The 15,360-nt window shown below is 41.8% G+C and overlaps 1 protein-coding gene across 4 annotated transcripts in view; it reads left to right on the top strand.

Moving 5' to 3' along the window:
• Window positions 1-12,666, top strand: part of TWSG1 (twisted gastrulation BMP signaling modulator 1) — a 60,472-nt gene extending 47,806 nt beyond the window's left edge. For all 4 annotated transcript variants that reach the window (XM_061587589.1, XM_061587588.1, XM_061587587.1 and 1 more), the window contains exons 4-5: window positions 8,988-9,254; window positions 9,601-12,666. In XM_061587589.1, the coding sequence (XP_061443573.1) occupies window positions 8,988-9,254; window positions 9,601-9,782 (449 nt within the window). In that variant the 3' untranslated portion in view covers window positions 9,783-12,666. The remainder of the gene's footprint in view (window positions 1-8,987; window positions 9,255-9,600) is intronic.
• The last annotated feature ends 2,694 nt before the right edge of the window (window positions 12,667-15,360 follow it).

The raw sequence follows: 15,360 nt of genomic DNA on the forward strand, positions 1-15,360 counted from the left end.
TAAATGTAATAAATAAATAAACTGGGATAAAGATTTGAGAAAGCTTGTTGAAAGAGGAACTTTTTCAGCAGGCGCCAAAATACAATAGGGAAGGGACCTGTCTGATATGCAGTGGGGGTGAGTTCCAAAGGGTAGTTGCGGCCACACTAAAGCCCAATTGTGATGTTGTGTGGAATGGGCCTCCTGATAGGATGGTATCTGCAGGGTACCCTCTCCTGCAGAATGCAGTGATCTGTTGGGTACGTAGGGGGTGAGATGATCTTTTAGATATCCCGGTCCCAAGCTGCATAGAGCTTTGTATGGCAGTACCAGCACCTTGCACTTTGTCCTGTAGTTAATCGGCGGCTGGTACTGGCTGGCGCATATGCACTTCCTTTGTGCTGATCTGATGGGGAACATTCCCACAGCAATAAGGTTCAAGCCAGAGCAAGGATGGGAACTTAATAGTGTTGGTTCACAGCAGTGAATACTTCTTGATTCTCTTGGCTGTGTTCCCTGCCTCCAGCAGTTGCATCAGGGATGAAGGGAGGCTGCACGGAGCTTAAATCAATCCCTTGTCTTGGAGACACAAATGTTTCCCATCTGAAGTAGTTATAGGGGTGAAAGTTTCCTCCCTCCATGCATGAATTTTATAGCTACACCACTGTGTGATAGTGTTAGTCTACATCTGAGCTCAGTCTTGCTGTAATCTGCTAGGTCAGCTCTTGTTTCATCTTATTTATTTTGGCTTGGTAGACTTGAACTGTTGCTTTTTTAAAATAGAAAAAAATTATTTCATTTTGCAATAATTTGCAATACATTTAATAATGAAATATTAGATTTAGCATGTATTGAGTACTAAGAACCTTAGGATGGATTATATAAATATATTTCAAAGTGCATAAGCCTCTTAGCCATCACTATTAATTTAAACCTTTCATGACAAATGATTACTTAAACATTCAATTTATAAATATGGTCAATCTGTAAACATAAAAATCTACATCTTGCCCAGAAATTGTCAAGTTTTCTCTTTACTGAGTTATGAGACACCATTTACCAATAGCTTCTCTAAAATTGTCTTATTCCTTTAACATAGCTGTTAATTTAATAATATGTAGTTGTTCCCGTAATTTTCTTACAAGACCTAGCTTATTAGGTTTCCAATTATTTTGGTGACAAATAATCTTTGGTGACAAACTGCATGCTACAAATTTCTTGACCACTGAGGAAGACTTATTGAGGGCTGAAATGCATTTTATCTGTAGTACAAATCTGTTCTTTGTCACATCAGTTTGATGCCTAGCCATCATTCTGGACATATAAGATCATATATTACTGTATTTTAGTAATTTTATACATACTTTTCTCTCTTGCCCAAACCCACTGAAGTCAGACTCAGATGCAGAGGTGTGCTTTTTTAAAAGAGATTTGTGGAGAATGCCATTTCAGAGTGCTTCATGAATTCACTTACAGGTTACACAGGATTCAGCATCTCTACAGTGCATAGCTAGGCGCAACTACACAAAGCTAAGACATCACAGCAATTAGACACACCCTCTTACAATCCTTAAGTAAGTGTGGGCGGGCTCCTTCTACTTGCATGAGAGAGGTGTCATGGACAGGAGTGCGCTCCTTCTCAGTGGCAACCCTTGGAGCCTGCCGGCACAGTAGACTATGTGTCTGAGGCGAGAGCGGCAGAGACATTTCAGCTGTAACAGTGACAGCAGGGCATGCGAGGAAGTGGGTGAAGGGAAGGTGAAGAAAGCCTCCTGATCGGACACCACCTCATCAGCTGTAATTGGAGCTACAAGGGTGGAACTGTCGCTGACAGTGGCACTGAAGCCTTCAGCCTCAGCCCCCTCTAAATGCAAGTCACTCGGGCCCTCCCCCAAGTCCCATTCTGGCTCCTCTTCGTCCATCACTCTGTTCCACAGGACTCATGACATTTTTGTATGATTAAATTTGCATTTAATTTAATTTGTATTTTAACAGCACAATTAGACCAAATCTGAGTCTAATTCCAACTCCTTTTTCATGATTTTGCATACAGAATCCTAGCCATGGTAATGATATATAATGCCTGATTTTTTAATGTTCTGGTCTTAGGTACATTTTTACATAATTCAGTAGGCACAAAAGGGGGTCTAATTGGACTTCATATTTGAAGATTTCAGTGAATACAGCAGTTACCATTTGCCAGTACCTCTTTGCTTTACAACATTTCCACCATAAATGAAAGAAGCCATCCTTATCTGCATTACAATGCACTGTTAAAATGTTCCTTATGGTGGCACACTGAGGAAAAAGGTGGATCTAACTTTGAGCTAGATTATTATTTATTATTATTTATTTCGATTTCTATACCGCCCACAGCCAAAAGGCTCTCAGGGCGGTGCACAACATAGAGTAAAATACAATAAAATTACAAAGGTCAGTAAAAAGCATACATATTAAACAGTAAAACAGCCTGGTATAAATTGAAAGCTAAAAAATAAATTAAGTTAAAATGCCTGGGAGAATAAAAAGGTTTTAACCTGGCGCCGAAAAGATAAAAGTGTAGGCGCCAGGCGTACCTCATCGGGGAGACTGTTCCATAATTCGGGGGCCACTACTGAAAAGGCCCTGGATCTTGTTACAACCCTCCGAGCCTCTCTGTGGGTCGGGACTCGGAGGAGGGCCTTTGGGAAGAAGAGACGGCTCTGCACTTCAGTGTCTCTGGGCCAGTTCATATGTCAGAGGAGCAATGTGGTTGCTGTTTCCCCATCAGTTGAATCATACACTATTCTTCCAGTAATGTCTCTAATGAGGAACCACAAAATATAGGTGAACAACCGAGTTCCTTCCCACATTAAGAATGACTAACTCCTTAGAAGGGAGGAGGCAACCCTGTTGTGTAAAAGAACTGTTGTTCAACCATCCTATCATAGAATCATAGAACAGTCGAGTTGGCAGGGGTCTATAAGGCCATCAAATCCAATCCCCTGCTAAATACAGGAATCCAACTTAAAGCATACCCAATAGGTGGCTGTCCAGCTGCCTCTTGAATGCCTCCAGTGTTGGAGAGCCCACCACCTCCCTAGGTCATTGGTTCCATTGTCATACCGCTCTAACAGTTAGGATGTTTTTCCTGATGTTCAGTCGAAATCTGGTTTCCTGCAGCTTCAGCCCATTATTCCGTGTCCTGCACGCTGGGATGATTGAGAAGAGATCCTGACCCTCCTCTGTCTGACAACCTTTCAAGTACTTGAAGAGTGCAATTATATTTTTCCTCAGTCTTCTCTTCTGAAGGCTAAACATGCCCAGTTCTTTCAGTCTCTCCTCATGGGGCTTTATTTCCAGTCCCCTGATCATCCTCGTTGCCCTCCTCTGAACCTGTTCCAGTGTGTCTGCATCCTGCTGAAAGTGTGGTGTCTAGAACTGGATGCAGTACTCAAGATGAGGCCTAACCAGTGCCAAATAGAGAGAAACTAACATTTCATGTGATTTGAAAACTATACTCCTGTTAATGCACCCTAAGATAGCATTTGCCTTTTTTGCAGCCATATCACAGTTGGCTCATATTCAGCTTGTGATCAACAACAATCCCAAGATCCTTCTCGCATGTAGTATTGCTGAACCAAGTATATCCCACCTTATTACTGTGCATCTGGTTTATTTCCCCCCTCCCTATAACTGTACATTTGGTTTGTATTTTTTAGTAAGTACAAATATTAGGAAATTCTACCAAGCCTCCAGCAACCTCCTTCCAAAGGAGCCAAACCCAGGGAAGGGGGGCTGAACCCCTGCAAGTTCTGGGTTCTTGAAGCTGTGGGGGGAGGAGCATAAGGCGTTCTTCGATTCACTGGAGCCAGAATCCCTTGTTCAGCATGTGAAAACCCTTGACCCTGACTTGCTCAGATGCCACCACTTACCCAAGTCTCAAAGCCCTCTCTAGCTCCTCCTATAATATCACAACAACCAGAGCTGCAAAGGCTAATAACCTAAGGAGAGCCTGGCTGCTAGATCAGGCCACTGACCTATCTAGTCTGGCATCCTGTTCCCATAATGGCCAACCAGATGTCTGTGGGAAGCTCGCAAACAGAACCTGAGAGCAATAGCGCTCTTCCCTCCTGTTGATTCCATTGAAATTAACCTGTCTCAGCCAGTGAGACACTTGAAGTCAGGATATTCTTCCATCCTGTGATGATGACCTTAAGGCACTGCATTGTCCTATGCTTTTTAAGAGGAGCTCAGAGATTTCATACTCTGCATGAAGGGCAACAGCCCTTGCTCAGTTGTAGAGCACATGTTTGGCATGCAGAAGGTCCCAGTTGAATCCTAGCCATCGCCAGATAGGTCTTTGAAAGGCTCCCCTCCCCTTGCCCACAAAACCCTCCAAAGCTATTGCCAGTCAGTGTAGACCAGGGTCCCACAGCCTTTTGGGACCTGTGGGCTTGTTTGGGATTTTGAGGGAGTGTTGAGGGGGCCATCACAAAACGCAGTGCAGCAGAAGGCAGCTGTGGGGGTGTGACCCACAAAACACAAACCCACTCCTTTGAACCAAGTCTTTGGTTCCAACTAGAGATGTAAAATTTGCTGAAGTTTTGAAGCCATGGAGAAAAACTAGGGTTTTTTGCAGTTTTTTTCAGAAAAAAACAGAAATTTTCAGAAAAATTGGAAAAATGCAATAGTAGCACTTTTTACAGTTCGAAAGTCACTTTGTTACTTCAGGAACATAAAATGTAACCATGTACAAGTTGGTTTGGCATAAAAGTATCACATTTGGTATATTAAAAGTACATTTTATTCAAACAATTATTACAAATTGAATTTACTTTTATTTTTTTTAAAAAAAATTTGTAACAAATGGAGCTACAAGTTCTTGAACACCTGAACTGTAAGGAACCTCTTTTGTTTTGCCAGTTTATGAGGAGCAGGCAAAAAACAATTAAAAGAAGAAGAAACCATCAACATTAATAACAAAGAAAATTACTTATGTCTCTGCTAGTCCTCCACAGTGTCAAGCAGACATAAAGCACCAATTCCCATAAAAAGAACTGAGAAAAGGGGGGGGGAGATTCAATGAAACATTTCATTCATCATGCTAAAATAAAACATTCCATAATCCATTTTTCCTTCATTATTTTTAATTTTTCTAGTTTTTCGGGGGGGGAAACACAAATGGCTTAAGAAAAAAGTGGGACAAACCCAGTTTTTTCCTGAATATTTCTGATTTTTTCCAGGCCTTCACATCCCTAGTTCCAACACAAAACCCTTTCACAAAAGGCAAAAAATCCCAGTTCACTCTTCCTCTGCCACCCTTTCTCAGCCCGCCTCTGCACCCAAACACTCTTGAACCCTCCTTCTCTCCTGACACTGAAATGCGTATCTCCCCCTCCCCACTTGGCTACTTCATCTTTTGACACAGATGGACTCTTCACTCATGGCACCTCTGTTTTCTGTCCCCACCATACCTCCACTCACAGCAGCTGGAGATTCACACACACACACACCCCTCTCCCCATACGACTGTGCTTCTCCTCTTCCTCCGCCAGCTGCGCCCGTTCCTTGACTTGTCAGATTTGACTACGGTGACACATGCCTTAGTTACATCCCGATTAGATTACTGTAACGCGCTCTACGTGGGGCTGCCCTTGAAAACTGCTCGGAAACTTAAATTGGTACAGAGAGCCGCAGCCAGAATGTTAACTGGAGCTGGGTTCAAAGAACATACAACTCCTTTGCTATACCAGCTCCACTGGCTGCCACTTTGTTTCCGGGCACAATTCAAAGTGCTGGTTTTGACCTATAAAGCCTTATACGGCCTAGGTCCAGGCTATCTCTTAGATCGTATCTCCCTCTATGAACCTGCCCAGACTTTAAGATCATCCGGTGAGACTCTACTCACTATTCCATCTTTTCCGCAAGTTCATCTTGCGAAGACACAGAATAGGGCTTTCTCGATGACAGCCCCCAGATTGTGGAATTCCCTCCCTAGTGAGGTTCGACTGGCCCCCTCGCTTTTGTCTTTTCGTGCCCAGGTGAAGACTGTTTTATTTAAACGGGCTTTTAATTGAAACTGAAATTTTTAACTTTCTTCTGATTCGTTTTAAATGTTTTAATTTGTATATTTGCTGTTTAACTGTTTATGTTTTTTATTTGTAAGCCGCCCTGAGTTCCTTGGAAGAAGGGCGGGGTATAAATATTAAAATCAATCAATCCTCCTCCCCTCATGCCAGTCTGTATCTTGCATGGCTGCTTGATGGTTTCCCCCTCCTCCCCCCATGGCTATTCCATTCCCCCCCTTCCCCACACAGACACACATGCAAAGTCCCCTCTCCCTCCCTGCTTTCCTCTCCCCTCCTCTGTGTCTAGTGACCATTGAGAGCCCATCTCTCCTGTGGTGTCCACTGAGAGCCCATTTCTCCTGTGGTCAGCACAGACAGGGGAAGCCTCAGCAGGCAATGTGGTCAACTGGCAAGGAGAGACGGGCTGTTTAGACTTTGAATCCATGGGGGGACAGGGAAGGACGGAGAGCTTGGTGGGTAGGATTTTGTGGACACTCTGTAGATGGGACCAGGGGGCTAACTGGGCATAAGGAAGGGCCCAGTGTTTTATAAAGTGGCCACAAGCTTAATATTTAACATTGGCATTTGGAAGCGTTTCAGATAATGGGGTTAAAGAAGATGATGTTGTAAATAGGTGGGACAGGAGGGGGGATTGTTGCTGAGGAAAGCCTATATCCCCCTCCCCATGACCGTCTCTTGTGTTTGGGAGCAGAGGCGTGTGTGAAAAGAAACAAGGGCCAGAATTGCAATGTATGCTCAATGTGTGTATAGTTTTAAGTAAGCACAAATATTTGGAAATTCTAATAAGCCTCCATAGCTTACACGCAGAGCCCTTACATTGCTATGGCCTTGTAAGAGGTCATAGCAATTGTTTCTGAAGCAGACACCCAGCAGGCACATGTCACCTTTTCATATCCAGGGGACCCTTGCAAGTTTATTGGTGTTGGGAAATTCTAAGTGACAAAAAAGTAGTTGTTTTTTTACAGCTATGCAGGTGAAACAGGAACAGGAGCCTTGAGAGAGCAAAATGCTGGCAACCCAAGTAGACAGGAGGGATCAACCCAGATTTCCCTTCTGTGTTTCCAGTTGGCCATGCCCCAACTTCCCCTGAGCCACTTCCTCCTGGGGCTCTTTCCTGCCTCCCCCCAGTAACTGCCTCTTTCCCCTCAGCCACTATGTCCACTTGTGACACCACAGGCAATCCGTAGCTAATGGCAAAAGCCAGAGTTGCATTTGCAGAGCCTCCTTAGGCTTCACCATTGTGCGCGCACCTCAGCAGTGATTTATTAATTATTAAAAACATAGCTTCATGTACCAGGGAGGGGCACACTATAAAACTGGGTTATTGGATCCCCCATTATCCAACTTGGGGGGAAAGATGTTATGCATACTTCTTTAAACACAGATGTATTTAGAAAGATGCTTATTGGCTTGCTTAAGTGGTTCTCTTCATTACTTTCGTGGGTGGTCTCAAGAAAAGCGTTTCCAGCTCCAGACACCCCTGCAAGGCAAAGACAGGCACAGTGAGGGGATGTTTCTGTGATGCACCTTTCTTTATAACTACTTAGATGATGAGTAATCTGCAGAACAGATGGATTATGATATCATTTGTGTAGTTTAGCCGTCAAATACAATAAAGCGAATCTCCAGACCTCAGCTTCTACATCATGTAGAATAGGCACATATGTGTATGTTCTATTTGAGAAAGTAATGGGCTCCTGCTGGGAGGAAGGGCAGGATATAAATCAAATAATAAATAATCTACATGCTATTATTGTCCTTTGGGGAACTAAGATTTTCTTGAACTTTAAAGTTCATAAAATAAGGAAAGTGATACCTGCAGTAGAACTTTCATGCATCTGACATGGAGTATATTAGCTATGTCATGAAATGGATGCAGTGGCTAGTATGTCTGAAAACATGTATGTATATGTAACTCACTCCTCTGACTAGGGAAGTAGCTCTTGTAATTCTGGCAAAAGAACAAACTCCTTGCTAAACAATCAGCTTCTTGAATTATGATGAAATAAGCTTTGCCCAGATATTCTCTTGACATATTTTGCCTATTAAATTTGATGTTTTCCCAAGTAAAAATGTAATGTACTGCCTTCAAGTCAATTCCGACTTATGGGGACCCTATGAATAGGGTTTTCATGAGGCTGAGAGGCAGTGACTGGCCCAAGGTCACCCAGTGAGCTTCATGGCTGTGTGGGGATTTGAACCCTGGTCTCCCAGGTTGTAGCCCAACGCCTCAACCACTAATTTCATCTTGTGTCACAAGGCTTCAAAAGGGTTTCAGTGTCTGGACACTTAAAGCAGAAACAGAATAGAAGGTGCCTAACCTTTTTCACCAGTCTAAGTGTGTGGGGGGTGTTCTTGATATTGCTTGCTACTAGCATTAGTTTAAAAAGCATCTAGAGGAAGGGCTCCAGGTGGGTACATAGATAAGCAGGATATGTACATGTTACTCTCTCCAACCCCCATCCGTGTTGCATGCAGTAGGAAAAACAGATGACCGTAAGAACCAGACCCTTTGCAGTAGGGACGGACTTAGTGAGCTGGAAAGAAAATGTCTTTAGCCCCACTAAAAGTGTCTTAATCTCTGTTAAAATGTGCATGTGAATGTCCCTATTCCAGGTGTATAGGGAATTGGGCCTCCAGATATTGGTGAACTGCAACTCGCATCAACCCCAAAAAGCATAGCCAGTGGTCAGGGATGGTGGCAGTTCTTGGGGACACCAATTTCTACATCCCTCCATTGGAGGAACTGTCCATCACTCAAAATAAGTGTTTGGAAGGTGAAACAGGCAAGACAAACTTATTTAGTTTCAAATGGAACCAGTCCTGCCCACTCATCATTTAAAGTGAATGTTTTGCTTTTTAATTAAAAAAAAAAAAAACGCTGCTTTTTATAGGTGCATTTTCTCCAGCAACTTTTTATTTTCTTGTTATCTACAGGTATGTGCAATCCTCGCAATTACAGTGACACACCTCCTACTTCCAAGAGTACCGTCGAGGAATTGCACGGGCCAATCCCATCCCTTTTCCAAGCACTTACAGAAGGCGACACTCAGCTGCACTGGAACATTGTATCATTCCCTGTTGCAGAAGAACTGTCACATCATGAGAACTTGGTCTCTATTTTAGAAACGGTGAACCACCCGCAGCATCAGAACGTCTCCATTCCAAACAACAATGTCCATGCCCCATACACCAGTGACAAAGGTAAACAGCTGCACATTGGGAAGACTGAGCTCACAAAATTGGGTTTGTTCATTTAAAAAAAGAGACGAGGAATGAATAATTTATAAGTTGTTTTTAAAGTCCAGACAAGTGTTGCATTTTTTCCAAAGTGTAGGGATATGCAGAACAGATGTAGTGTCCCTGGTATACAGAATCTTGTGAATGAATGGTTTTAGCTGATTTGTAAAATTGATTGTCGTATTTGTCCTGATGTATCCTGCCTGGAAGTTTCCAGACAGGGCAAATACCTGAGTCCTATTGTGTGAATGGTTGGCAGCTTAACCTTCTCTCAGCAAACTAAAAGGCCTTTCTCACTCTCTTTGTTTAGAAGCCACTTGTACTGTGGTTTACTTCGATGACTGTATGTCAGTGCATCAATGCAAGAGCTCTTGCGAATCTATGGGTGCATCCAAATACCGGTGGTTTCACAATGCCTGCTGCGAATGTATTGGACCAGAGTGTATCGACTATGGCAGCAAAACTGTAAGGTGCATGAACTGTATGTTTTGAAGCTGAAAACTGAATCTTTTTATCAAAGACCCTAAAGTTATATTTTTATTGATATAGATTGAATTTGCAAGTATTGCTTGAGAATGTAATAGTTGCAATACAGAGGAGATGTATAAAATTTTAAACATGTAATTCTGCCCCCTCTTTAAATAATGCTAAACAGTATTAATTAGTAAATGGGTGTTTTCTTAAAGTATAACCAGCCTTCCTAGATTTTTATTTGATCTGAATATGTCAACTTAGCTGATTTATGTACAGTCACATAAGAACATAAGAACATAAGAAGAGCCTGCTGGATCAGGCCAGTGGCCCATCTAGTCCAGCATCCTGTTCTCACAGTGGCCAACCAGGTGCCTGGGGGAAGCCCACAAGCAGGACCCGAGTGCAAGAACACTCTCCCCTCCTGAGGCTTCTGGCAACTGGTTTTCAGAAGCATGCTGCCTCTGACTAGGCTGGCAGAGCACAGCCATCATGGCTAGTAGCCATTGATAGCCCTGTCCTCCATGAATTTGTCTAATCTTCTTTTAAAGCCATCCAAGCTGGTGGCCATCACTGCATCTTGTGGGAGCAAATTCCATAGTTTAACTATCCGCTGAGTAAAGAAGTACTTCCTTTTGTCTGTCCTGAATCTTCCAACATTCAGCTTCTTTGAATGTCCACGAGTTCTAGTATTATGAGAGAGGGAGAAGAACTTTTCTCTATCCACTTTCTCAATGCCATGCATAATTTTATACACTTCTATCATGTCTCCTCTGACCCGCCTTTTCTCTAAACTAAAAAGCCCCAAATGCTGCAACCTCTTGTTGGGGAGAGGATCATGAAGCATCACAGAAATTGCAGTTGGATCCATCAAAATTCTGTAATTGTTTGGGCTTGCCGCATGTTTCCAAACGTTCACATTTGAGCTTTATTGCAGCAGACCACATATTTCTATCATGATAAGCATTTAAAAAGCAAGTTAGCAGCTACACAAAAGTCTCCAGCCATTGCCATTTGCTTGTGAGAAGGAAAGCCCCAGGGTGTTTTTTAATCAAAACATGTTCACTTCACTTTTTTGCTTGTTTTCCCCTAGTTCATGTGGCTATAAGGAACAAAAAACAAACATCCTTTAATTCAGAAACAAAGTGTAAATCATAGCAAACTCAGAAAGAATTTATATATGTAACAATAAGAGATCTGGGTGAAACGCAGTTGTCCCAGAACTGATTGCTTTTCTTATGTACAAATTTTATTAAAACTCAGTAACATATTTTTTTAAAGCCAGCCAGTGCTGTTTTCCTAAAATTTATCTATGTGACCCTTCATATTTCTCCATCTTTTCTACTATAGCTTCTGATAATACACTGTTTACTGCTAACAGCATACCAGTTCAGCATTAGTGATGTCTGCTTGGAAATGGTTTTTCACACATAGGTGGTTTGGATATGATCTTAGGGAACACAAAGGTGCTGCATAGAGGAAATGCATCTATTATCCAGAAGTGTTTTACCAAGAAAATGGTTGGTGTTCTAACTCTCAGCACCCTCAACAAACAACCATTCCTAGGAGTTAAAGCTCTTTAAATGTATAGTGGAGAAGAGACCGGGGACTACTGTATACTTTGAGCACAGCGGCTAATAGGAAGCATTGTTGATTCTACTTAAATTATTTGTATGTAACAATTCATATCTATTGCTGTACTAAAGCTGTCACTTCCTAGGTTTTTTTAGTTGAAGTTCAGTCATTATTAGCAGAATGTGCTTTATAATCTTATGGATGCTTATCACCTTGTAGAGCATGACTATTTGGATTTTGTTGAGAGATGGTCGATGTGAATCTTGATATTTTTCCTCAGCATTAATAATAGGTCCAAAACTGGGTTGCTAAAGGAAAGAAGGACAACTCCTTAAAGCAGTGGTAATCTAACCTTTTTTTGGCCTGAGGAGTACGTTGACGGCTGGCCACCCCACCGATGTCTGCCTGCCAGTGTCGGCCATGGTCTGTGCTCCCTAGTGTGTACACACACCCTTGTGGACCATACACAAACACACTCGGCAGGCAGGCGCACACACATATCTAGCAGGGAAGAGAAGTTCTACCCCAGTACTGCAATTGGCATTTTTCCTTCTCCACTGCAGTGCTGGGGTGTGTGTGTTTCTTCTTTTGATTGTTCCTGTCTTTAATGGGCAGCCACACCTTGAAATATGGAAAAGATAAATAAATTATAAAACTTGGTAGCATCTAGTTCATTGATGAGAATGTTTAGGAAAACTTGTTTGACAAAACTAATTCAACAGCTTTGAAGGTACTGAAAATGTTTGTATGACTTAAGAATATTCTACCTGTAAAATATTGTATTCTAATGAAATCATGATTTCTTATGTATTAATCTGTTGCAGTTGATTGGTGGAATCATCCTAATAGTGTAAAAACTGTTAGGAAATGTTAGATTCAAGAGTTGTTTTTTGTTTTGATTTTAAATAGACCTTTCAAAACCTTGAAATATTTCTTAGTAAGGATGGTCCAGTTAATTTGTAATATCATTTATAATACTGTCTAAAAACATCTACTGTGAGCTCTGTGTACATACAGTTACATGATTTACATCAATATTAAATGTATTTTCTTATATTTACATGTTTTCACTTGGTATTTAATAAACAACTCTATTTAGCGGTGTGGATTTCTTTTGTTGTCCTTTCTGTCACTAATAAATAATAAATACGAGTTGCGGAATAGCCTCCCCGAAGAGGTACGCCTGGTGCCTACATTATTATCTTTCCGGCGCCAGGTAAAGACCTTCTTATGCTCCCAGGCATTTTAATCATTTTAATCTTTTTATCTTTCTAATCTTGTAATACTAATCCTTTTATCATCTTATATTTTGTTTAATTGTATTTTGTTTTCATTGTGTCTTATATGTTTTGTGATTTTATTATGATGATGTATGTATTTTATCCTATTATGTTTACCGCCCTGAGAGCTACTTGCTATGGGCGGTATATAAATGCAACAAAATAAATAAATAGATAATATAGATTCAGATTCATTAGTGGGTTTGCTTCTAATGGAACATATGGCCTAACAACTCTTATCTAAACCCTGTGTTTCACTTTTTCCTGATACGGGGGAAGATGTTGGTCAAATAATGGTTTAGGACCAGTTTATTCAGAGGAATCAGTTAGTACAGCATGGGTGAGGAGCCTGTGATTCTCTGTATCTTGTTGGGGTTCCCATCTTCCATCAGCGCCAGCTGGCACAGGCAAGGTTTATGGGAGTAGTGCTCCAGCAACATTTGGAGGGTCACAGTTCCCCATTGATTCATAAAGCTTTTCCTGGACTGTGTTTTGGCTGAGAGGTGGGGGAAACTGTGTGCTTATATGATCTGTGAAGAAAAAATCCCCACAGACAACTAGCATTTTAGTAAACAGAGGTCAACCTACCTTCCTTACTGACATGATATTTTTTTTCTATGTGCAGATAGGGGAGCCTTCAAAAGTACAGTTCTCCCAAAGTGGTATGGAAAATGTTTTACTACCTGACACTGAGGGTACGAACTGGTTCCAGATGGGATTTAAAAGAGTGTGTGTTGTTCTTTCTAAAGTGATAAGAATTTTAAGTACATGCTTAATGGCTTGTCCAGATAGAGGCATGTCCAGATAGAGGTGACGTGCCAACTTCTGCAATAACACAGGAAGTTGCTATCTGCTCATATTCTATGTTGCTCAGTTAAGGACTTATCATGATGATGATGATGATTATAGTTAAGGTGTTGGACTATGACCTGGGAGACCAGGGTTTGAATCCCCACATAGCCGTGAAACTCACTGGGTGACCTTGGGCCGGTCACTGCCTCTCAACCTCATGAAACCCTATTCATAGAGTCGCCATAAGTCGGGAATCGACTTGAAGGCAGTAAATTTACATTTTATGGCCAAAAGGCCCTGAAGGCGGCTTACAAGAAAAACACAATATAGGAATACATCAATAAAACAATACAATTTACAAAATTAAATAACAAATAACATTATTTAAAAAGAGCTATTACAACTTCCAGTGAAAATGCAGTGTGGTGCAGGCGCCTGGAGCGGCAGAAACATCTCAGGCTACCCCCAACAAAGCTGTGGGTTGGTTTTCTCTCTTTCCTTCTATGCTTGCAAGTCCGACACCTTTAACTGGACTACTGATCAGCTTCTGTGATTGCAAAATACAAGTAAGCTTTCCCCAGCACCAGCCGGTCCCACAGAAGCAGGGTGTGGCTGGTGCTGGGGAAAGCACTTAGTGAAACACTTGCTGTTGTTGTTGTTGTTGTTATGTGCCTTCAAGTCGACTACGACTTATGGCGACCCTATGAATCAGTGACCTCCAAAAGCATCTGTCATGAACCATCCTGTTCAGATCTTGTAAGTTCAAGTGAAACAGTGTTGAGAAACAAGACCAACACTATATTTTCTCCAACAGCAGAGAAATTTGCTAGAGAAATTCTAGAGCGACCTAAATCACTAATAACATACTCTAAACTCTGCTGATCACTTTCTGGAAATTTAACCTAGTCAGGACCAGAAACCTTTCTCAAGAGTGAATGGTGTGACCATGCAGCAGTTCAGGGGCTTAAGGTCCCTTGGGTTAGATCTGGCCCACTGCTTAATGTCATCTGGCCTGCCTGAGGAGAACTTTGAGAATACCACAAACAAGTGAAATGCACATCTCCTAAAGGGGAAAGTGCTTAGATGACCCAGTTTCACAATCTACCTGGTCCACATTAGGCAGCATCCCACCTGAGAACAGACTCTGTTGGAAGTGCAGCTTTCTCCCCAACAAGAGATTTTCTGCAACTTGAAACAAACTGGAAGAGCCATGAAGAAAACTAAAGAAAACAATCATTTGATTATAACACTGTGTAGATGTCCTGTAAAACAACAAGTGAACAACGTAGCTATTCTGGAGTAAACACCTTGCGTGGAAGCAGCCCCCACAGTATTTTTAAATAGCAGTGCAGAGGTGGGAAATGGCAACATTAGCACAAAGATTGAGATGAAACATGACATTAACTTGAGTTGCCTTGGTGGAGTAGGCCCCAGGGCTCTTTGAAGTCATAACGCTGCACCCTCTGGCAAGCTCATAGGGGAGATTATAAAAGCAGTATGTCTGCTGTTGAGAACATGCTGCTTTTAGGATGTTCCAAGAAAACTGGGTGTGGTGCTGATGGATAAGTCTTACTAATAACTACTTTGGATTAAATTTCTGGTGGGAAACTGATATGTCAACTATTGGAATCACTTCATGCAGTCCCCCCTTCTGAACCTGTATGTAAAAAAAATGTAAAATGCCTTCAAAGAACCAGGACTATCTTATTGTCTTCCTCTTGGCAAACAAGTATCTAAAACAAATTAGCTACTTAAGGATCCCTGAGAAAGCCAGTGTGGTGTAGTGGTTAAGGAGTTCAAGGGCCAAGTTCAAGGTTCTAGTCTTGGTGTACAAAGCCCTATACAGCTCTGGACCAGGATACCTGAAATACCATCTTACCCCTTATATACCCAGTCGATCACAGCGCTCTGCAGGTGAGGGCCTCCTGCAGATACCATCTCATCAGGAGGTT

The sequence above is a fragment of the Rhineura floridana genome, chromosome 10, assembly GCF_030035675.1.
Source record: "Rhineura floridana isolate rRhiFlo1 chromosome 10, rRhiFlo1.hap2, whole genome shotgun sequence".
NCBI classification, from domain to species: Eukaryota; Metazoa; Chordata; class Lepidosauria; order Squamata; family Rhineuridae; genus Rhineura; species Rhineura floridana.